At 46.4% G+C, this 24,139-nt stretch overlaps 1 protein-coding gene across 1 annotated transcript in view; it reads left to right on the plus strand.

The window, feature by feature from the left end:
* The window catches only part of LOC144610500 (complement C3-like), a 104,261-nt gene that overhangs the window by 46,025 nt on the left and 34,097 nt on the right, over positions 1-24,139 (plus strand). The window contains exons 19-23 of the mRNA XM_078429252.1: positions 5,456-5,541; positions 6,881-7,020; positions 10,974-11,186; positions 14,090-14,144; positions 19,566-19,652. Of these exons, the coding sequence (XP_078285378.1) occupies positions 5,456-5,541; positions 6,881-7,020; positions 10,974-11,186; positions 14,090-14,144; positions 19,566-19,652 (581 nt within the window). The remainder of the gene's footprint in view (positions 1-5,455; positions 5,542-6,880; positions 7,021-10,973; positions 11,187-14,089; positions 14,145-19,565; positions 19,653-24,139) is intronic.

The following is a 24,139-nucleotide window of genomic DNA, read 5'->3' on the forward strand; positions in this document are numbered from 1 at the left end:
GAGGGGGTATCTTATTGAAACATATAAGATAATTAGGGGATTGGACACATTAGAGGCAGGAAACATGTTCCCAATGTTGGGGGAGTCCAGAACAAGGGGCCACAGTTTAAGAATAAGGGGTAGGCCATTTAGAACGGAGATGAGGAAGAACTTTTTCAGTCGGAGAGTGATGAAGGTGTGGAATTCTCTGCCTCAGAAGGCAGTGGAGGCCAGTTTGTTGGATGCTTTCAAGAGAGAGCTCGATATTGCTCTTAAGGATAGCGGAGTGAGGGGGTATGGGGAGAAGGCAGGAACGGGGTACTGATTGAGAGTGATCAGCCATGATCGCATTGAATGGCGGTGCTGGCTCGAAGGGCTGAATGGCCTACTCCTGCACCTATTGTCTATTGTTTATTGAAAAGGGAATAACATTTAGTGCAAAGTAAAGCCAGCAAAGTCCAATCAAGGATAGTCTGAGGGTCAGCAAGCAGGTAGATAGTAGGTCAGCACTGCTCTCTGGTTGTGGTAGGATGATTCAGTTGCCAGCTGGGAAGAAAACAGCTGGGAAGAAACTGTGCCTGAATCTGGAGGTGTGTGTTTTTTATACCCTTGGCTTGATGGGAGAAGAAGGAGTGGCCAGGGTGCAACTCATCCTTGATCATGCTGCTGGCTTTGCTGAGGCAGCTTGAGAGTAAAAATGGAGTCAACAGAAGGGAGGTTGGTCTGTGTGATGATCTGCAATTGAGTCCACAATTCGCTGCAATTTCTAGCGGTCTCGGATTGAGCTGTTCCCAAACCAAGCTGTGATGCATCCCAATAAAATGCTTTCTATGGTGCATCTGTAGAAGTTACTGGGAGTTGTGGGCGACATGCCTTCTAAGGGTGGTCCAGGAGAAGTTGTTGGTGATATTGACTCCTAGGAATTTGAAGTTTTCAACCATCTCTACTTCAGCACCGTCAATGTAAACTAGGGTATGTGCACCGCTTCACTTCCTGAAGTCGATCACTATCTCCTTTGTCTTGCTGACATTGAGGGAAAGGCTGATGTCTCCATACCAGGACACAAGGTTCTCGATCTCCATGTTACAGTTGTATAAGACATCAGTGAGGTCACATTTACAGTATTGTGTTCAATGTCGGTCACCAAGTTGTAGGAAATATGCAGTTAAGCTGGAAAGGGTGTTGACAATATTTATGAGGCTGTTGCCAGGACTCAAGGGCCTGAGCTGTTGGGAGAGGTTAAGTAGGCTAGGACTTTATTCCTTGGAGCACAGAAGATTGAGGGGTGATCTTGTAGAGGTGTACTAGATCAAGAGAGGAATAGTTCGGGAAAATTTCATAGGTGTGGAATTAGGCCATTCGGCCCATTGAGTCTACTCCACCATTCAATCATGGCTGATCTATTTTTTGCTCTCAACCCCATTCTCCTGTCTTTTACCCAGAACCAACATCTTTAGTAATTAAAAACCTGTCAATTTCTACTTTAAAAATAACCAATGACTTGGCCTCCACAGCCGTTTGTGGCAATGAATTCCACAGATTCATCACCATCTGACTAAAGAATGCCTCCTCGTCTCCTTTCTAAAGGTACAGCATTTTATTCTGAGGCTGTGCCCTCTGGTCTTAGACTCTACCACTAATGGATACATCCTCTCCACATTAACTCTATTCTTAGCCTTTCACTATTTGGTAGATTTCAATGAGGTCTCCCATCATCCTTCTAAACTCCAGTACTTACAGGCCCAGTGCAGTTAAACGCTCATCATATGTTAACCCAATTATCCCCGGGATCTTTCTCATAAATCTCCTCTGGACCCTCTCCAATGCCAACGCATCCTTCCTCAGAAATGGGGCGCAAAACTGCTCCCAATACTCCAAATGTGGTCCGACAAGTGCCATATAAACCCTCAGCATTACATCCCTGTTTTTATATTCTAGTCTTCTTGAAATAAATGCTAACATTGCATTTGCTTTCCTTACTACTAATTCAACTTGCAAATGTACTTTTTAGGAATCCTGCACAGCACTGATTTCAATAGGGCAAATCTCAAAAAGGTCATGCCTAACTTCTGCCAACACATCACGTGTGTCACCAGGGGGGAAAGAACTTTGGACCACTGCTACACGCTGTTCAGGAAAGGCTATAAGGCTGTTTCTCTCCCTCCGTTTGGAAAATCTGACCACGCTGCCATTTTCCTGCTGCCAGAGTATAGTACGGGAAGTGGCAGTGACGAGGGACGTAAAGCGGTGGTGTGACCATTCGGAGGCCATGCTGCAAGATGCACTGGGCGCTGTCGACTGGAATATGTTCCAAGAAAGTTCCAGAGACGTCAGTGAGTTCGCGCAAGCGGTTACGGACTTCATTGCAACAATAGCCGATAACATCATCCCCATGGTAAGGGTTAGTATCTTTCCTAATCAAAAACCCTGGGTGGACAGGTCGATTCGCATTGCCTTGAATGCTCGCACCGCTGCTTACAACTCTGGCCTGGCATCCGGCAATATGGACGACTACAAGGTAGAGCCCAACCGACTGCGAAGGGCGGTGAAGGACGCAAAAAGGAAGTACAGGGACAGGATAGAGTCGCAGATGGAGCAGCAGGACACCAGACGCCTTTGGCAGGGGCTACGACTATAACTAACTACCGGTGCAGCCCCCTCTCAACCGGAAGTGCCGGCACCTCCCTAGCTGATGACCTGAACTCCTTCTACGCACGATTCGAGACGGGCAACATTACCCCTAGCTCGCCGTCTAAAAACAACACTGCCAGTGCGCTGGCTAGCGAAGCTGGAGGGGGATCCACCACCGGGGATGTGCACACATTCTCGGTGTAAGAGCACGACGTGAGGAGGGCTCTGACGCGTGTGAACAAGAGGAAAGCTGTAGGCCCAGATGGTATATCTGGGCGAGTATTAAAGTCTTGTGCTACTCAGCTTGCTCCAGTGCTCACCACAATATTCAACCTCTCCTTGGCCAAGTCCGTGGTCCCTGTATGCTTCAAAAGATCCATCATCATACCAGTGCCAAAGAATGCCTCTCCAGCTTGTTTGAATGACTACTGACCGGTGGCCCTCACCTCGGTGGTCATGAAATACTTCAAGAGGCTGATCAAGAACCACATCTGTGCCTTCCTCCCTCGCAATATGGACCCGCTGCAGTGCGCATACCGTCCGAACAGATCCACGGATGATGCGGTCTCCCAGGTTCTGCACACTGCTCTCTCTCATCTTGACAGCCAGAAGGGGGGCTATGTGAGGATGCTGTTCATTGATTTTAGTTCAGCTTTCAATACAATAGTCCCCACCAGACTTGCTGAGAAGCTGCTGAAACTGGGGCTTAACGCTCCCCTGTGTGCCTGGGTCCTGGACTTTCTCACCGCCTGGCGCCAAGTGGTCAAGATGGGGAGACATACATCTAACCCCCTTACCCTGAAAACAGGATCCCCCAAGGGTTGCATCCTTAGCCCCCTACTGTACTCCCTAGACACACATGACTCTGTGGCCAGGTTCAGCTCCAACTCCATCATCAAGTTTACTGATGACACAGTGGTGGTGGGCCTGATTTCCGATAACAACGAGAAGGCCTACCGGGAGGAGGTGGCTGATCTGGCACTCTGGTGTCAGGACAGCATCCTCCTCTTGAATGTCACAAAAACTAAGGAGCTGATTGTGGACTTTAGAAGGGCTCAACTTCCGAGGACGTACACGCCACTGGTGATAAATGGGATTACTGTGGATAGGGTGAGCAGCTTTAAATACCTGGTAGTCCACATCACAGAGTATCTGACATGGACAACACACATTGCCACACTGGTGAGTAAGACAAGGCAGCGCCTTTACCACCTCAGGCAGCTGAGGAAATTCAGTCTCTCTGAGGATCCTTCAGTGCTTCTACTCTGGGGCTGTCCGGCAACATCTCAATCTCATTTGGGAACAGCTATGCCCAGGACAGGAAGGCTCTGCGGAGAGTAGTGCGTTCGGCTGAACTATGGGAACTACACTCGCCCCCTTGCAGGACCTATACATCAGGAGGTGCAGATCCAGAGCTAGCAACATTACGGGGGACCCCTACCACCCCAGTAACGGACTGTTCCGCATGCAGGTACAGCAGGCAGTGAAGAAAGCCAATGGAATGTTGGCCTTCATAACAAGAGCAGTTGAGTATAGGAGCAAAGAGGTCCTTCTGCAGTTGTACAGGGCCCTAGTGAGACCGCACCTGGAGTACTGTGTGCAATTTTGGTCTCCAAATTTGAGGAAGGATATTCTTGCTATTGAGGGCATGCAGCGTAGGTTTACTAGGCTAATTTCCGGAATGGTGGGACTGTCATATGTTGAAAGACTGGAGCGACTAGGCTTGTACACACTGGAATTTAGAAGGATGAGAGGAGATCTTATCGAAACGTATAAGATTATTAAGGAGTTGGACACGTTAGAGGCAGGAAACAAGTTCCCAATGTTGGGGGAGTCCAGAACAAGGGGCCACAGTTTAAGAATAAGGGTAGGCCATTTAGAACTAAGATGAGGAAAAACGTTTTCAATCAGAGAGTTGTGAATCTGTGGAATTCTATGCCTCAGAAGGCAGTGGAGGCCAATTCTCTGAATGCATTCAAGAGAGAGCTAGATAGAGCTCGTAAGGATAGCAGAGTCAGGGGGTATGAGGAGAAGGCAGGAACGGGGTACTGATTGAGAATGATCAGCCATGATCACATTGAAGGGCCGAATGGCCTCCTCCTGCACCTATTGTCTATTCTCTATTGTTTATTGTTCCAGCTGCTACGGGCAGGCAAACGCCTCCGCTGTCACGCTGTGAAAACAGAGAGGATGAGACGGCGTTTCTTCCCGCAGGCCATCAGGACTGTTAACTCTTATATCACCAGGGACTCATTTACTGTATTAATTTATTTTTTGTGTTGTGTCTTTTTTTAAATTTTTCTATTCTGTTTTGTAGTTTTAGCACAATCCGCAGGCATTGCCACTTTCATTTCACTGCACATCTTGTATGTGTATGTGACAAATAAAGTAGACGACTTGACTTGACTTGAATTTTTCAAGAATTATCTGGACCACACCTGTAGTCTTTGAGGTTCCTGGTTACTCAGGCAATAGTAGATCTAGTTGTGGAGCACAATTACGACATTTAAAAGATATGGGCATGCATACAACAGGAAAGGCTTGGAGGGTATAAACTAGGGACAGGCAAGTAAGACTAACTTGGTTTAGCAACTTGATCGGAATGAACGAGTTGGACTGATAGTCCCGTTTTCATGCTGTATAGTTCTATGAGTCCATGACTAAATAGAAAAGAGTTATATGTGGTGATTTGCAGAAAAAATGATTATTTGGTACATGTACAAATATGAAATTTGGTAAATTCTCATTTGAACTTTTCATAACAAATATGTTGTTAACAGCAAAGAGCCACAGTCTGACTGTATGTGCAAAATGAGTTTAATAGTCTTGTTTTCTTCTTAAACAGCCATGCATCATTGGAGAAAACGTATTACCTTAAAGATTCGATCACTACTTGGGAAATACAAGCTGTCAGTATGTCTCCAGAAAAAGGCAAGATTTTTATGCGTTACATAAATGTTGAAATCAATAGCCACGCATCTTAAGGGACACCAATAGATGAGAATTTGATCAAAATGTGCCTTTTTCTCTACTTCCATACCTGGAAATTGTGAACTTGGAAATGGAACAACCAAAGTACTAAACACAGCAGGAAATCGTCTCTGCCAATTAATTTTATCGAGAGTGTGAAAATTTGATGATCAATGATGAAAATCTACAGTGCCATCTGAGAATACAGGGCAAAGGATATATAAGATCTAGGCTCAATATATACAAAAATAAAATATTCCAGAGATTGACATACTTATTAGGCCAGGCAATATAAATAAGAGAAAATTAGTTCTGGGGATCTGTCATCAGAACTAAGAAAAGTTAAGGGTGGCACGGTGGTGCAGGGGTAGAGTTGCTGCCTTACTGTGCCAGAGACCCGGGTTCCATCCTGACTACAGGTGCTTGTCTGTACAGAGTTCGTACATTCTCCCTGTGACATGCGTAAGCTTTCTCCGGGACCTCCGGTTTCCTCCCACACACCAAAGATGTACAGGTTTATGGGTTAATTGACTTGGTATAATTGTAAGTTGTCCCCAGTGTGTGTAGGATAGCGTTAGTGTGCGGGAATCACTGGTTGGTGTGGAATTGGTGGGTCAAAGGGCTTGTTTCTCTAAACTAAACTTAAACCACTGGGTGGCGCCACCAATGGCTGCCTCGCCAAGTCTGTCTGTACCTTCCTTCTTTGTTTTGTTTTTAGTATGTGTTAAATGTAAGCTGGAACTTGCTGAGAAGTGCTCTGCAGTAAGACTTTCTACGAAGTCCCCATCTCTAATTTAAAGAAGAAAACGAATGGCAATTTGCTCGTTAGTGAATGCCAAATGTATTCTTCAAGTGGAAATTGAGCTAAATAAATCAAATTGAGAGAGAAAATAGTAAGAAAAATAAGTGGCAAAGAGAGAAGCTTAGAACGGGTAATCTTGTATCATAAAAGTGAATCACGCAATCTCCTACTAGAATACAAATAATGAGTAGATCGTAAGAGATTGGTTGGAACCCAATGGAGCTAAAAGAAGTACCATGATTTATAAGGGTTCCACTTCAAATTGGAGATGATTTGTGTTTTTTTGTGGTTTATTGGCCAATTTGTAACAATACCTTTTCATGGGAATGTGATTCACTCTATCGAAACACCAGGATAAATTGTGAAGATTATTAACTTTATCCTTTTTTTCAGATTTGGGAGTAAATTGAACAGTTTAAGAAATATTACCTTGGAGGGTTAGTCATTTCAAAAAATAATTGCGGTGCCTCTTCTGAATTCTAGCTTTCTTTCATGCAGGTGTGTGTATTGCACAACCCTATGAAATCACAGTTCGAAAAGACTTTTTCATTGACCTTCGACTTCCATACGCAACCAAACGCCATGAACAAGTGGAAATTAAAGCAGTTCTCTACAATTATCATCATGAAGCAATTACGGTAAGATGGACAACTTCTGAGATGAGGGGGGAACCTTATCTGAATAAATGGTACCAAAGAATGACAAGAAAAACTATTCTCATGAAAAGTGGGAGATCTTTAAGGGGATGTTACAGGCACAGGCTGGGAATGTGAAGAAATGGTAGGAAAACAAAATTTAAAGGAAAAGGAGATGGAGAATATCAAACTGTGAGTGAATGCCAAATGTATTCTTCAAGTAAAAATTGAGCTAAATAATCAAATTGAGAGAGAAAATGGCAAGAAAATTAAGTTGCAAAGAGAGAAGAGGTAATCTTTTATCATAAAAGTGAACCAAGCAATCTCCTACTGGAACACAAATAATTAGTGGATGGTAAGAGATTGGTTGGAACCGAATGGAGGCAAAAGAAGTACCAAGATTATTATGTTCATTTTTGGTCCCCAACTATGAGAAGGGTGTCATTGGGGAGAGTGCAGAAAGGATTTGTGTGGTGTTGCTAGGACTCGAGGAACTGAGCAGTGGGGAGAAATTAGGCAGGCTGGGATTTTATTCCTTGGAATGCAGGATAAAATATTCCTCTGACTCCGGTTCTCTCGGAAAAAGAGTGAAGTTTAGAATGGGAAAGCATTTATAACAAAAGCGAACCCAACAATTTCCTACTGGAATATAAAGAATGTAAAAGATGTACATTTTTATAGTTTAATTGGTGTCTGTAATTTGCCCGTAAAAAGGGAGTGGATGCGAAAATGGGTAACATATTCATGGGTAGATGAGAATGTAGTTAAGCTTATAGAAAGATGGGATTCGACGGGCTGAGTGGACTATGCTTGCTCCGAGTTAACAGGAATCATTCAACAAGACAATGTGGTAGCACAGTGCTGCAACTGGTAGAGCCGCTGCCTTGTAGCTCCAGAGACCCGGGTTCGACCCTGACCATGGGTGCTGTCTGTACGGAGTTTGCGCACTCTTCCTGTGAGTATGTTGGTTTATTCCAGGTGGTCTGGTTTCCTCCCGTATTCCAAATACGTGCAGGTTAATTAGTTTCTGTAAATTGTCCCTAGTGTGTAGGATAGGATAGTGTATGGGTGATGATTAGTTGGCGTGGACGTGGTGGGCCGAAGCGCCTGTTTCCACACTGTATCTCTAACACTAAACTGAAAAAAAACTAGTGTGAATGGGTGATTGATGTTTGGCATGGACTCAGCAGACTGACTAATCCTTTTCCATGCTGTATCTCTAAACTAAACATTCCCTGTATATCCATGTGTGTATCTAAAAGCCTCTTAAATGCCACTATTGTGTCTGCCTCCACCATCATTCCTGGCAGTGTGTTCCAAGCACCCATTGCTATCTGTGTAAATTTGCTTCGTTCAACTCCTTTAATCTTGCCCCTCACACCTTAAAGCTATGCCATCTGTGACAATTCCATCCTTGGAGAAAAGTTCTAATTATTTACCCTATCAATGCCTCTCTTACTTCCAAATGAGAAATTTCACAGAAGACGTTTTTAGAAGTATAAAAGGGTGCAAATGTACTGAACTGCTGATAATTTTAATTATTTTTAATTTCTGGAACATTATTGCGATTTAGCCACTGAAGATTTTTTTTAGTCATTTGTTGCATAGAAGCCTGCTTTGTGACAATTATTTGCCACCTATATCACATTGAAACAGTGACATCCTAAATGTAATTTTGTGTCTTTAAAGGATTTTGGAACGTGTTGTAATTATTTATTGAAGGGTCTCTTTAAAATAATCATTTAGTATTTTGGATGGCAATTGAAGTTAGATACTGGAGACCCAAGACCTCAGATGCTGGACCCAGGGTTCTGTCGTCAAGTCTCCAGGTGTACACTCCTCCAAGCACTGAAGCTTCAAAAGACATTGAGTACAAGGTGTATTCAATGAAGGAACCATTAATATTTAAGCTGGTGGTCTGCTCAGCTTCTGGGTAATTGCTTGTAAGACAGAATCCTTGCATGCTAGTTTCCTTTAGTTGTTCTGTAACTTTAAGGATGATATATTAATATTAAAACGTTTGAAAAGTATTTGGAGCCAAAACCATGTGTACCTTGAACCAGCTGAGAGTAAACAGGAACGTGAGAGGAAAAAAGACCCAAAGTGCGTGAGTAACTCAGCAGGTCAGGCAGCATCTCTGGAGATCATGGACAAGTTATGATTTGGGTTAGGACCCTTCTTCAGACTGACTGTGGGGAGGGCGGGGGGTAGAAAGCTGGGAGAGAGGAGAGGCAGGACAAAGTTTGGCGGGTAATGGGCAGATACAGAGGAAGGAGGGCTTTGATAGGCAGGTAGTTGGAACAAGTGTGAGAACATTTTATTCTCTAAATCTTCTAGGTTCAAGGTTCAAGGTCAGTTTATTGTCACATGCACCGGTTAAGGTACAGTCACTTGCACTGACTCCAAAGTTTCCTCTGCATGCCAAATATGATTGTATTCAAGAGAGCGTTAGATATATCTCTTAGGGCTAACTGAATCAAGGGATATGGGGAGAAAGCAGGAATGGGGCACTGATTTTGGATGAACAGCCATGATCATATTAAATAGCGGTGCTGGCTCTAAGGGCCGAATGGCCTACTCATGCACCTATTTTCTACGTCTCTATTAGTCTGAACCATTACGCAAATTTCAGGCCAACAAGTTAATTGTGCCAATTCCATTGCATTTCAATTCAAAAATAGAACACATCAGACAGCTATTTAAACCTGCTGTGCTGATCCTCTACCTCTACCACAAATGATCCGAGAGGCATAGAGAGAAAAATCATGGAAACAAGTGCTGAGGCTGATGAGCCCACACTAACTGTCAAATATCCATTTAATCCTACATTAATCCTACATGCCAAGCAACATTTACAGTGGCCAATTAATCTAACAACCCGCCCTGAATGCTGTTGAAACCAGACTCCCCACGGGAAACCCATGTGATCATAGGGAGACTATGTAAACCAAACACATTCAGCAGTTGAGCTCAGGATTAAACATGGGTCGCTGACACTGTGAGGCAACTGCTCTACTAGCTGTACCTACTCTATCCGATCTCCATCTTTTTTGTATTACAAAAGTACAGAAATTTTAGCTTGGAATAAACTCTCCCATGAATAAATTCTCCCAGGTTAGCCAAATCCAAACACTCACAACTGTTTGAGGGAAACAATTTCCCTTCCCCACAGTGTTAGCTAAAATAGTGGACTTCTGATCCCAGACTGTACCTTTTACCAGTCAGTGAACACATTTCCAGAGCATCCACTGCATCAGGTTGTTTCAAAGTCTTATCTTTCATTATTCATCCCATTCCACTAATCTTTTTCTCCTATCATCACCTGCTGATCATAGATTTCAATCGAATAAACCGCCATCAGAGCTCTTTAATTGTCATTTGTTGAGATCATTACGAATTAAAAATAGATACTTAGATTTTCTGTCATTAAACACTCATTACCGCTGTGCATCTGCAATATAGATGTAATACATCTATGTATGATTACTGTAGATTCTTCACATTGTCACCTCACTGGACACCCAATATACTTTACAGCCAAATTCCTACTGTTTGAAGTCAAGTCTCCATTGAAATGTGGACAGTAAATGAGGTTGTTAGTGAACAGCAAGATCCCAAAAATTCAATATGGTCATGGTAATCGTCAGATAAATTGCTTTGGTGATGTTGGTTGGAGCAAAAATAATGTCCCAGAACTGTGTTGCTTTTCAAGGTAGAGGTAAGGGATCCTTGGAAAAGGTAGGCATAACCTCCATTTCATACCACACCCTAAAAGAGGGCTTCTTTGACTATGTAGCAGTCCTTCATTCTAGCACCATCCTCTGCCAGAAGCAGATATTTTTGATTCAAAGGTTTTTTAATTAATTAATTTTCAGAGCATGGGCATGGTCAGCAGAGTCAGTAGTTTCTTCTTTACATTTTCTTCTATTGCAATTTAATTGCACTTTGACTTCCAGGTTCATGTGCAGTTTCCTTACAATGAGAAATTGTGCAGCAAAGCAAAACTAAACGATCCATATACTGCGCAAGTCAAAATTCCTGCGAAATCAACTGGTGTGGTGCCTTATGTTATTGTCCCGTTGAAAATAGAGAAAATAATGATTGAAGTCAGAGCACAAGTTCGACAAGAATATGTGCATGATGCAGTGAGAAAGCCCCTCCGAGTGCTGGTAAGTTCAACAATATGTGTGTTTTCAAGATCCAGGAATATTAGTGATTGCAACAGATTAGTTTGACTTCAAGTCAAAATTTTGAAAATAGTGCTAAACTGCTGAAGCAGACATATTATTCAGAATCCAGAGTTTGATCATTAACAATTTGATAGTATTCCTAGATACTATTTTCAGGATATTGGGGAACAGCGATTGAGAAGAGGGATAATCCAGCAGTTTACCAAAGTTCCTGGTTAAGTCACTGACTGTGCCAATATATAAACATAGCACAAAAAGTAAGGAAATTTGTGTTTGGTAGATTATTTCTTTGTTGTAACAATGCTTCTTGGCAATAAATCTTATACCGTTGGAAAGCCTGTTTATTTCCCTTTTAAATGGTGCCACATTTGTAAGGAACATGCATTTGTGGGATGAGCAGCAGAGCTGAGTATGTGGGTTGCGCCCATGAAAAATCTGCCAAATCTTCTCTGCCAATGCCAAACAGCTTATTCTGCCATTGACTCTTGTTCGGTGTTGTTTGGTGGATTGGATGATTGAAGTCTGAAGAAACAAGACATATTGGCAATATAACAATTTATTCATTTAATAAACAGGAGCCTCAGTAGCTTGTGGAAGAACCATACACAGCCACAACAGCCTGGCACCTCCTCCTCATGCTGGTCACCAGTCTGGTCACACACTGTTGTGGGATGGCATCCCATTCTTCAACCAGCATTTGTCGCAAGTCAGCCAACGTGGTTGTGTTGGTCACTCTGGCACGAACAGCACGCCCATGCTGATCCCACAAGTGTTCAATGGGGTTGAGGCCAGGACTGCTGGCAGGCCATTCCATCCTCTACACTCCCAAATTCTGGAGGTAGTCTCTGAGAAACTCTGCTCTGTGGGGGCGAGCATTGTTATCTTGGAGGATAGAGTTCAGTCCCAGACTGTGGAGATATGGGATTGCCACTGGTTGCAGAATCTCATCTCGATATCTCTCTGCATTGAGATTGCCTCCAATGATGACAAGCCTCGTTTTTCCAGTGAGGGAGATGGCGCCCCACACCATCACACTGCCTCCACCAAAAGATGTTACTCTATCGGTGCAGCAATCAGCATAGCGTTCTCCGCGTCTTCTCCACACTTTGACCCTATGATCCAACTGCCGTAGGCAAAATCTGGACTCATCGCTGAACATAACGTTCCTCCACATGTTCAGGTTCCAGTGCACGTGTTGCCGACACCAGCGCAAACGAGCCTGACGGTGAAGGGCAGTCATGGCAGGCCTCCTGGCAGCCCTATGAGACCGGAGATCGGCTGCGTGCAGTCTGTTCCGAATTATCTGGGCAGAGCCGTCGGCCATATCGTCCTGCAAACCTTGACTGCAAATTTGTAGAAGACAGCCTACGGTTCCTAAGTGCTGACAGGGTGAGGAAATGGTCTTCTTCGGGTGTCGTCTTCTTGGGACGCCCACTTCGAGGCCTGTCTCCGACATCCCCCGTTATATGGAACTTGGCCTTCACTTTGGAGATGGTACTGGGGCTCACTCCAAATAATGCCGCAACTTGGTTTTGCGGAACACCAGCTTGAAGTTGCCCTATCGCACGGGCCCTATCCAGATCAGTCAAACGTGGCATGCCGATTCTTGGAGCAGACACCTACTGACCACTGTAGCAGGGCCCATGCTCACAAATGCTGCCAATCAGGTGCCAATCAGGCACCTGATGGTCAGCACCTGGGGGTACCAGAAGCTCAAAACAAGAGTCAATAGTGTCGAGTTCGCGTTCGCGGTCAGTTGTTTGACAATAATCAGAGATGGCACAGACTTTACCTGTTAGTTTATTAGAGATCTCGTAGACAGGTTTCTAAAAGCACACACAGAGTTGCGGACTCCGGGGCCAGTGGAAACGTGTCACACCAGCCCCTAGAATTAAGCCCCCTTTATTCCCCAAAACCGCAGAATTCACAGTTATTTACAAGTATCACAACCAATCAATATTGGAATTAAGTCAGTTTTCCCTTATAAGGTCCTAACATGCTATTGTTCAAGGTTTAGTTGGCGTCTGTTTACTGTTTGTGTTCTTTATACATTGTATTTTTCTCCTCTGAAGACGAGCTGGAACATTCTGCGGTTTGGGCTACTGATTACTACTAGCTTTAGCAAGTTCAGCATTTTTGTGATTACGTAGCCTCAAGCAGGTGTGAGAGAGAGAGAGAGCCTCAAGCACATGCTTACGTGCTTTAACCTAGCACACAATGCTGCAAAGCCCATGCGGAGTCCAGTGGCCGAAGCAAACAAAAAGGACAGATCTGGCTCTGCGTTCCTCATCTCCGCAATAGCAACAGCAGAATAAGCTGTTTGGCATTGGCAGAGAAGATTTGGCAAATTTTTCATGGGCGCAACCCATATACTCAGCTCTGCTGCTCATCCCACAAATGCATGTTCCTTACAAATGTGGCACCATTTAAAAGGGAAATAAACAGGCTTTCCAACGGTATAAGATTTATTGCCAAGAAGCATTGTTACAACAAAGAAATAATCTACCAAACACAAATTTCCTTACTTTTTGTGCTATGTTTTTATTTGCAACCAATGACAATGAAGGAGTGGTAATAGATTTCTAAGTCGGGATGATGTGGAACCTGCAGGAAATGGTGGCTCGGCTGTGCCTGCTGTCCTTGTGCTCGGTAGTAGAGGAGGTGGGTTTTGGGTTGGAAGTCTGTCATTAGAAGAGAGGGTGATCTGTGCATACTTCCCATTTATATAATTGGAGAGATATTGGAATGATGGTGGCCTGTAGTGCAGAAGGATTATTTTACAAATAATATGTCCTCTAAGCATTTCTTGTCACTTGAGCCAACATCTTAAACCTAGAATAAACCAGATCCAAACATACTCCGTGTATTCTTTCTTTCTGTAGCCGGAGGGAATAAAAACTGAACTCCCAGTGGAAACTTACGATTTAGAACCGAAAGGTAAGATTCACTCATATTATTAGCCTTCAGAATACACAGTTTTCAGCAACATCATCTTTTATTTAAATTGTGTCATCAATTTGCTTTAACAGAGTTTTGTGTCGCGTCTAAAAAGCTCGAAATAAAGGCGAGGAGTCGGTTATTTCGGGAGCGATGTGTTTAATGGGTTCTCTAGATCAGAGAGCGGTCGCGCCTAAAACCCCGTCCTTTATACCCGAAGCAAAGGGCCAGTCCATTCCTGTGCTGAGGGGGCAGTGGTGGTATGGCCCGACCCTTGGGAGCCGCCACAGGACCCCCCTACAAAACCGGAGGCACAAAACGCACTGGCGGTCGCACAACCTGACCGGACCGCGTATGAAAATCGGCCGACAGAGGGGCCGGCGTAGGCACATTTGGAGGGACAGGTGGGGGGACAGGTGGTGGAATAGGTGGAGGGACCCGCAAAGGGGGGCGACCTCGCGGCCGAAGCTGGGCAACCCGCACTGGTTGGTCGATGCCCAAGTGTGCCGGCTTTAAGCGGTCAATTGACACGGCCTCCGGCCGGTCCCCCATGTCCAAGACAAGGGTTGTCTGCCCGTGCTCCAGCACCCGGTATGGGCCCTCTTATGGCCTCCGGTGGGCGTCATGGAGCAGGAACATGTAGGCGCAGTCCCGGAGGGCCGATGGCACGTGCGGACGGAATGTCCCGTGGCGGGACGTCGGCACAGGTGCGAGCTTTCACATTCGCTCGCGAAGGCGCTGTAGGGCGGACAAGGGCAGTTTCTCCTGCCCTGGCGACGAGGGCACGGACTCCCTGGGCACCGTGAGCTCTGCAGAAGATGAGGCCAGGTTTTCCTTTGGCGCAGTCCGGATGCCCAGCAAGACCCATGGTAGTGCGTCCATCCAGTCCGGGCCGGACCTTCAGCGCTGTCTTCAGCTGCCGGTGGAACCTCTCCACCAGGCCGTTTGCCTGCGGGTGATAGGCCGTGGTGTGGTGCAGTCGCACGCCCAACAGGTGAGCCCTGGCCGACCACAGCCCAGACGTGAACTGTGGCCCCCGGTCCGACGAGATGTCCACCGGCACCCCAAAGCGAGCAATCCAGTGCGCGGCCAACGCACGAGCTCATGTAGCTGTGGATGCGTCGGCCAGCGGTATGGCCTCCATCCACCGTGTGAAACGGTCCACCACGGTGAGGAGGTGGGTGATGCACCGGGACGGCAGAAGAGGGCCCACAATGTCCACGTGCAGGTGGTCGAAACGCCGGCGGGTAGACCGATCTCTTGTAGTGGCGCCCGGACGTGGCGTTGGATTTTCGCCATCTGGCACGGAATGCAGGTGCGGGCCCAGTGGCCAACCTGCTTGCGCAAACTGTGCCACATGAACCGCGCAGCTACCAGTGCGGTCGTCGCCCGGATGGATGGGTTAGCCAGCCCGTGGACCATGTCGAAAACCCTCCGGCGCCACGCGGCAGGGACGATGGGGCGCGGCTGCACACATCACACAATATCGTCGCTCCTCCAGGGCCGAGAGGGACATCCTCAAGGCGGAGGCCAGAGATGGCAGTCCGGTAGGCGAGCATCTCCCCGTCCATTAACTGGGCCTCCGCCAGGGCAGAATAACCAATGCCGGGCGCAACTTCGAAAACAGCATTGACAGCGGGGCGAGACACTGTGTCGGCCACCCGGTTTTCCTTCCCCTCGACGAAGCGAATGGAGGTGGTGTACTCTGAAATATACGCCAATTGGCGCTGCTGTCGGGCGGACCACGGTTCGGAAACCTTTGCCAGGGCGAACGTGAGCGGCTTGTGGTCTGTGTACGCGGTGAATGGGCAGCCCTCCAGGAAATAGCGGAAGTGGCGCACCGCCAGGTACAGAGCTAGGAGCTCATGGTCGAATGCGCTGTATTTCCTTTGGGCGTTGTTGAGGTGCCGGCTGAAGAAGGCCAGGGGGCGCCAACCCCCGTCCGTCAGTTGCTCCAGCACGGCACCAATCGCCGACTCTGTGGCGACCACCGTAAGGGCTGTCGGGGCATCCTCCCGTGGGTGAACCAGCAGCACAGCCCGAGCCAGGGCCTCCTTTGCGCCGTCCACACGACGTCCTTATGTCTACCCGCCTGCAGCTCGTATAGCGGCCGCATGATGTGGGCCACGGATGGCAGAAACCGGTGATAAAAAGCCACCATGCCGACGAATTCCTGCAGGCCACGCACAGAGGATGGACGGGGAAAACGGCGGATGGCGTCGACTTTGTCCGGCAGGGGAACCGCGCCTTGCGAAGTCACACGGTGGCCGAGAAAGTAAATCGTGGTCACACCAAAGCTTGGCGAGGTTGATAGCTGGGCCGCTGAGCCGCTGAAAGAGCTGCCGGAGGTGGGCACAGTGCTCCTGCCGCGAGCGGCTGGCCAACAAGATGTCGTCGAGGTAGACGAACAGGAAATCAAGCCCGCGACACACGCCGTCCATCAACCGTTGGAATGCCTGCAAGGCATTCTTAAGGCCGAACGCCATCCGTACGAACTCATACAATCCAAACGGCGTGATGATTGCCATCTTGGGCACATGCTCCGGGTGGACAGGGATCTGGTTGTAGCACCGCACTAGATCCACTTTCGAGAATATCGTGGCCCCGGCAAACTGGGCGTTGAAGTCCTGGATGTGGGGCACGGGGTATTGGTCCGCGGCGGTATCGGCATTCAGCCGCCGATAATCCCCGCAAGGTCTGCAGCCCCCGTTTGCCTTGGGGACCATGTGGAGTGGGGACGCCCATGGGCTGTTGGAAGGGTGGACAATCCCCAAGGACTCCATCGTGCGGAACTCCTACCGTGCCAGACGTAGCTTATCAGGCGGCAGTCGGCGTGCTCGTTCGTGGAGGGGTGGGCCAGTAGTTATAATGAAATGGACCACCCTGTGCTTGTGGGTCGACGACCGGAATTGCGGGGTCATGATTTCCGGGAACTCCGCCAGAATCCGAGCGAAATAGTCCACAGACGACAGCGGGCGTGTCACAGGCTCATCCAGATGCAACGCGATGGGCTCCATCGTGGCGGTGTGGACCAAGTGCTGCTGCCTGACGTCCACCAGGAGAGAATGAGCCCGCAGAAAGTCGGCCCTGAGCAAAGGCTGAGAGACGTCGGCGATCATGAACTGCCACGTGAAATGGCAGGAGCCAAAAACGATGTTAACCATGCGGACCCCATAAGTACGGATGTGACTTCAGTTTGCAGCGGTGAGGACGGGCCCCCGCTTCCCAGAACGAATGTCCAGCAGCGAAGGGGGCAGGACGCTCAGCTCCGCCCCAGTATCCAAGAGGAAGCGGCCCCCGGAGCGCCGATCCCAGGCGAGGAGGCGGTGAATCTGGTCGGCCACCACGGGGACTATTGGCAGCCGGCCCTGGCGTTTCCCGGGAACGTGCACGGCTGGCGGCATTGTCGGGCTGCAGCACCCCAGCGCTGGTGATAATAGCACCAGTGCCTCCTGCTGGTGCTGGCTGGAACCTGGTGGTGCAGGACTGCAGGTGCAGGACCCGCAACGGCCACGGGGGGGGCGACCTCATAGGCCTCCGGGGAGCAGCTGTCACTCCTTCCACAGCTCCCCCGCCCGACCGGAGAAAGGCGGGCGCTGCTGGAGTGACGTTCAGCGCGCTGACGTCATTCCGGCGTGCCATCCACAGCGCGTCCGCGCGCCTGCCGAGGTCCCGGGTGTCGTCGAAGGAGGCGTTGGTGAGCTGCAGGCGAATGTCGGCCGGCAGCAGATGCAGGTGAGTATGCTCGAACATCAGGCACGGCCTGTGCCCGTCGAGCAGCGCGACCATCTCTTTCAGGAGGCTTAATGGGCTTGACGGTCGGCTTTCCATTTCGAGTCCATTATGTCAGCAATGGACCGTCATGGGTCACCAATTGTGGCGCGTTGAAAAAGCTCGAAATAAAGGCGAGGAGCTGGGTATTTCGGGAGCGATGTGTTTAATGTGGTTCTCTAGATCAGTCGAGTCTGCCAGAGAGCGATCGCACCTAAAACCCCGTCCTTTATACCCGTAGCAAAGGGCCACCCCCCTGGACCAGTCCATTCCCTTGCCGAGGGGTCGGTAGTGGTATGGCCCGAACCTTGGGAGCCACCACAGTGTTATCAATCAATATGTGACACTGAGAGGCATAAACAATATGCAGGCAAACGACCATGAATTTAATCAAAAAGATAGAAACAGGAATTGCTGCAAATATTTCGGCAGAATCTATATACAACTGGAGAGTTGGGTAACTCTCAGAAAAGCATCAAAAGTGATTTAAGGGGAGAAAGGGGAAGATTTAATAGGAACCCGACGGGCAACTTTTCCACATAGAGGGTGGACTATATGGAGCAAGCTGCCAGAGGAGGTAGATGAGGCAGGGTACTATAACAACATTTAAAAGACTCAAGGATAGGTGCATGGAAAGAAACATGTGAGAGGAATATGGGCCAAATGCAAGCATGAAGGACTAGCTTTTTTTAGATTTAGAGATACAGCGTGGAAACAGGCCCTTCGGCCCACCGAGTCCACGCCGCCCAGCGATCCCTGCAATCCCCGCACATTAACACTATCCTACACACACTGGGGACAATTTTTACATTTACCCAGTCAATTAACCTACATACCTGTACGTCTTTGGAGTGTGGGAGGAAACCGAAGATCTCGGAGAAAACCCACGCAGGTCACGGGGAGAACGTACAAACTCCGTACAGACGGCGCCCGTGGTCAGGATCGAACCCGTGTCTCCGGCGCTGCATTCGCTGTAAGGCAGCAACTCTACCGCTGCGCCACCATGCTGCCCTTAGATGGAGTATCGTAGTTGGCTTGGACAAGTTGGGCCACAGAGCCTGTTTCCATGCTGCATGACTATGACCTTTAAAAAGTGACAGAATACACACAAACAAATAGTAATTAGGGAAAATAGGTAAGAATACAAGATTAAAGGAACAATAGTAGGCCACTCAATCCCGCAATTAATCGTGATTGGTCTGTTCCAGGTTTTCATCTCTTCTTCAGTTCCGGTTTCTGCAGTCAATCCCTGAACTTTCAAAAAAAATCTCAACTTCCTCTTTAAATACTCCAAATGATCTTGCCTCCACAACAATCCAGGATAGACTTCTGCAAATTCATCATACTTTGCCAGAGTAAAGGATTTTGATTCAAATTTTATTGATTAACTTGCAGAGTATGGGCATGGTCAGCAGAGTTGGTAGTTATTGTCTATTCAATACTGCCCATGAGACCCATTGTTAGTGACCTTGAACTGATGATGAAGATACTTCCAAGTGCTGTTAGGGTGAGAATTTCAAGATTTAGATCCAATGATAGTGAACGAACATCTATATATTTTAAATTTGGATTGTGTCTGCATTGAGGAGGATACAGCAGTATATTGAGATAACCTTCTGAATAAATAAATATATTCTTCCTTTAACCTAGGTAAAGTGCAAGTGTTTAATGTGTCTGTCCAACCCCCAGAAGATAGAGTTCCAGGTGCAGAATCGTGGACTTCCATCAGTGTTCAAGGTAGGTTACAGACTCATTCCTACAGAAACTGAAGAGAAAAACCTATTTTTAGATTTTATGTTTTGTTGATGTTGGAGCATTCATAGTTGTATAACTTATACCTTCCATCTTAAATATAAGAACAGCACTCGATCAGAAATTGAAAAAAGGGGAGGAAGTGTAGATTGTTGCCCTTCAGAAGTAAAATCATAAACTACCAATCTTAAAATTATGCAAGCATTGCCATTTTTCTCTTCATTCTGGTTGTAATATGGACCTGGAACAGCTTAATGTTTTAGTTTTCCTTCTCTCTGTAACTTCCATTTATTTCTCAATTTTAAAATCAGATTTTTAAGCACTACTTTACTAGTCAGGATACATTTTCAACTTTCATTTCCATTGAGCTGGCCAGAAATTTGTTATGTAGTTGACTTGCAGACGAGTGAAAATGAATTCACATGGAGTGAAAAAGCCAAAATGGTGGATAACCTTTCCTGGGTATACATAATAGATATGTACCTCAAAAAAATATCAATACATGTGTAGTAAGTCTTCACACAGTCCAGGGACGCACAAGGAAGTGTACCTCTTCTCATTAAACTAACCAAGCAAGATGATATGGTAGCATTTTTATTACACATTTGAACTGACTGCTGGGAGACAAGAATGGGAGTGTCAGAGTTGGATGCACATCTTGCCTCCATACCTGACAGGTGAGGCCCAACAAGCTACTTTTTTTTTTGCTACCATGTGCACTGGCTGCAGACTATGATACTGTCAAGATGGATGTTCTGCAATGCCTTGGTCTCTCTTCTGTGACAGAGGCACAATAATTCCATGACTGGGTTTACCACCCTGACAAACCTCCCTGAGCTGAACTGGCCCAACTCAAGAGGCTCCAACTGCACCAGCATTCCTTAGAGGAAGTTGTGGATTGAGTGGTAATGGAACATTAGCTAAGCAGCCTGCCAGCTGAGGACCAGTGTACCAGCGTGCAATGGCACAGCAGCCTCCCCCCACCTCTTCCCTCAGCTTTTGAGGAAATTATTACCTGTGCTGTAGACGCCAAGTCAATGGATATTTTTAAGGCAGATTGACATTCTTGATTAGTAAGGTTGTCAGGGATTATGGGCTGACGGAAGGAGATTGGGGTTGAGGGGAAAGATAGACCAGTCATGGCGGAGTAGACATGATGGGCCATTCTGGCCTAATTCTACTCCTTGATCTAATGAGAGAGGAAGCTGTGGGGGTGATTCTAGACCCTCTTGTTTGTCTCTAGAAATGAAGCTCTTTTGTTCACTGTACTATGTGTGCCAGTGTATTCATTATTGATCCAATGTCATGACTGACGTCATGAAGGGTACAAGTACATTGTTCCCTGAAGGTGGTGACAGAAGTAGGCAGGGTGATAAAGAAGGCATTTGACACATTGCTTGCATTGGTCGGAGTACAAGGGTTGGGATGCCATGTTACAACTGTACACAATATTGGTAAAACTGCACTTGGAATATTGCGTTCAGTTCTGTTCGCTATGCTAATGGAAGGATGTCAATCAACTAGAAAGGACGTAGAAAAGATTCACAAGGATGTTAATTAACTGAAGAGATTGAGTTATAAAGAAAGAATGATAGGCTGGGGCTTTTTTCCCTAGTGAAGGAAACTGAGTGGTGACTTTATACTGATGTATGAAATCATGAGGGAAATAGTCACACTCTTTTACATGGATTTGAGAATATATGGGATAGGTTTAAGGTGAGAGGCAAAAAGATTTAGATGTGACCCATGGAGCAACCTTTTCACACCTAGTTTAATGGGCATGTAAACATAGAAAATAGCTGCAGGAGGAGGCCATTTGGTCCTTCGAGCCAGCACCGCCATTCATTGTGATCATGGCTGATCATCCACAATCAGTAACATGTGCTTTCCCCTAGCCCCTAGAGCTCTATCAAACTCTCTTTTACATTCATCCAGTGAATTAGCCTCCACTGTCTTCTGTGGCAGAGAATTCCATAAATTCTCCACAAATGTAGAATGAGCTGCCAGAAAAAGTGGTAGAGGCAGACACTATTCCATCATTTCACACAGGTAGACAGTATAGAGTGAGAAAAGCTTTACAGAGATATGGACAATAGACAATAGGTGCAGGAGGAGGCCATTTGGCCCTTCGAGCCAGCACCGCCATTCAATATGATCATGGCTGATCATTCTCAATCAGTACCCCGTTCCTGCCTTCTCCACATACCCCCTGACTCCGCTATCCTTCAACTAGAAAGGATGTAGAAAATAGACTCTATCTAGCTCTCTCTTGAATGCATTCAGAGAATTGGCCTCCACTGCCTTCTGAGGCAGAGAATTCCACAGATTCACAACTCTCTGACTAAAAAAGTTTTTCCTCATCTCCGTTCTAAATGGCCTACCCCTTATTCTTAAACTGTGGCCCCTTGTTCTGGACTCCCCCAACATTGGGAACATGTTTCCTGCCTCTAACGTGTCCAACCCCTTAATAATCTTATACGTTTCGATAAGATCTCTCATCCTTCTAAATTCCAGTGTATACAAGCCTAGTCGCTCCAGTCTTTCAACATATGACATTCCCGCCATTACGGGAATTAACCTAGTAAACCTACGCTACACTCACTCAATAGCAAGAATATCCTTCCTCAAATTTGGAGACCAAAACTGCACATAGTACTTCAAGTGCGGTCTCACTAGGGCCCTGTACAACTGCAGAAGGACCTCTTTGCTCCTATACTCAACGCCTCTTGTTATGAAGGCCAACATTCCATTGGCTTTCTTCACTGCCTGCTGTACCTGCATGCTTCCTTTCAGTGACTGATGCACTAGGACACCCAGATCTCGTTGTACATTCCCTTTTCCTAACTTGACACCATTCAGATAATAATCTGCCTTCCTATTTTTACCACCAAAGTGGATAACCTCACACTTATCCACATTAAACTGCATCTGCCATGCATCCGCTCACTCACACAACATGTCCAAGTCACCCTGCAACCTTATGGCATCTTCCTCACAGTTCACACTACCACCCAGCTTTGTATCATCTGCAAATTTGCTAATGGTACTTTTAATCCCTTCATCCAAGTCATTAATGTATATTGTAAATAGCTGCGGTCCCAGCACCGAGCCTTGCGGTACCCCACTAGTTACTGCCTGCCATTCTGAAAGGGATCCATTTATCCCCACTCTTTGCTTTCTGTCTGTCAACCAATTTTCTATCCATGTCAGCACCCTACCTCCAATACCATGTGCTCTAATTTTGCCCACTAATCTCCTATGTGGAACCTTGTCAAAGGCTTTCTGAAAGTCAAGGTACACCACATCCACCGGCTCTCCCCTGTCAATTTTCCTAGTTACATCCTCAAAGAATTCCAGAAGATTAGTCAAGCATGATTTCCCCTTCGTAAATCCATGCTGACTCGGAACAATCCTGTTACTACTATCCAAATGCTCCGCAATTTCGTCGTTTATAATTGACTCCAGCATCTTCCCCACCACTGATGTCAGACTAACTGGTCTATAATTTCCCGTTTTCTCTCTCCCTCCTTTCTGAAAAAGTGGGACATTAGCTACCCTCCAATCCACAGGAACTGATCCTGACAAAATGCAGACAAATAGGACTAATTCAGGTAGGCAACTTGTTCAGCATGGATAAGTTGGTCTGAAGGCCTTGATTCCATGCAGCAAACTCTATGATTCCGACAATCAGTGATACGTTTCATGTTTCGAGGATCGAACCAGTGATATGTTTCATGTTTCGAGGATCGAACCCGGGTCTCTGGTGCTGTGAAGTAGCAGTTCAAGCAGCTGTGCCACTGTGCTGCCCTAATGTTAATAAATGTTACCTAACTATTTTAAAAAACCATGAGTTTATTATCCCATTGAAGGAAATAGTTTCCAAATACTTGTTAATAGGTCTTTGCATATTCTCTTTTCCAAAATGGCTATTGAAATTACAAATGGTAGTGCACAGATGAAGGTTATTGGCTCATAGACACATAATGCTGGAGTAACTCAGCTGGTCAGGCAGCATCTCAGGAGAGAAGGAATGGGTGACGTTTCGGGTCCAGACCCTTCTTCAGTCTGATGTCAGAGGAGGGGGCGGGACAAATATACGATGTAGTTGGAAACAGGAAGACTAGTGGGAGAACTGGGAAGGGGGAGGGGATAGAGAGGGGAGTACCTGAAGTTATTGGCTCATTGTGTCTGTGTTGCCTTCTAGGCAGAGCTATCCAATTAATATCGCTCTCCCTTCTTTTTATCCTTGAACTTTGTATTTTTCTCCTCAGCTCTTAAACCAGTTCACTTCTAAACCCTCTTGGGCAATGTCTACTCCATCATAGTAACCCACTGCATAAAGTTCAGTGACTTTCAAGTTCATTAATTAAACATTTGTTTCCAAGAGAATTAAATAATTTAAATTCCTTTGGATAAATAAATGAAATTGCTTTTGAGGTTTGTTGGCACTCCAACAATGAAACCCGACCAGT

Source organism: Rhinoraja longicauda, chromosome 37 (assembly GCF_053455715.1).
Source record: "Rhinoraja longicauda isolate Sanriku21f chromosome 37, sRhiLon1.1, whole genome shotgun sequence".
In the NCBI taxonomy this organism is placed as follows: Eukaryota; Metazoa; Chordata; class Chondrichthyes; order Rajiformes; family Arhynchobatidae; genus Rhinoraja; species Rhinoraja longicauda.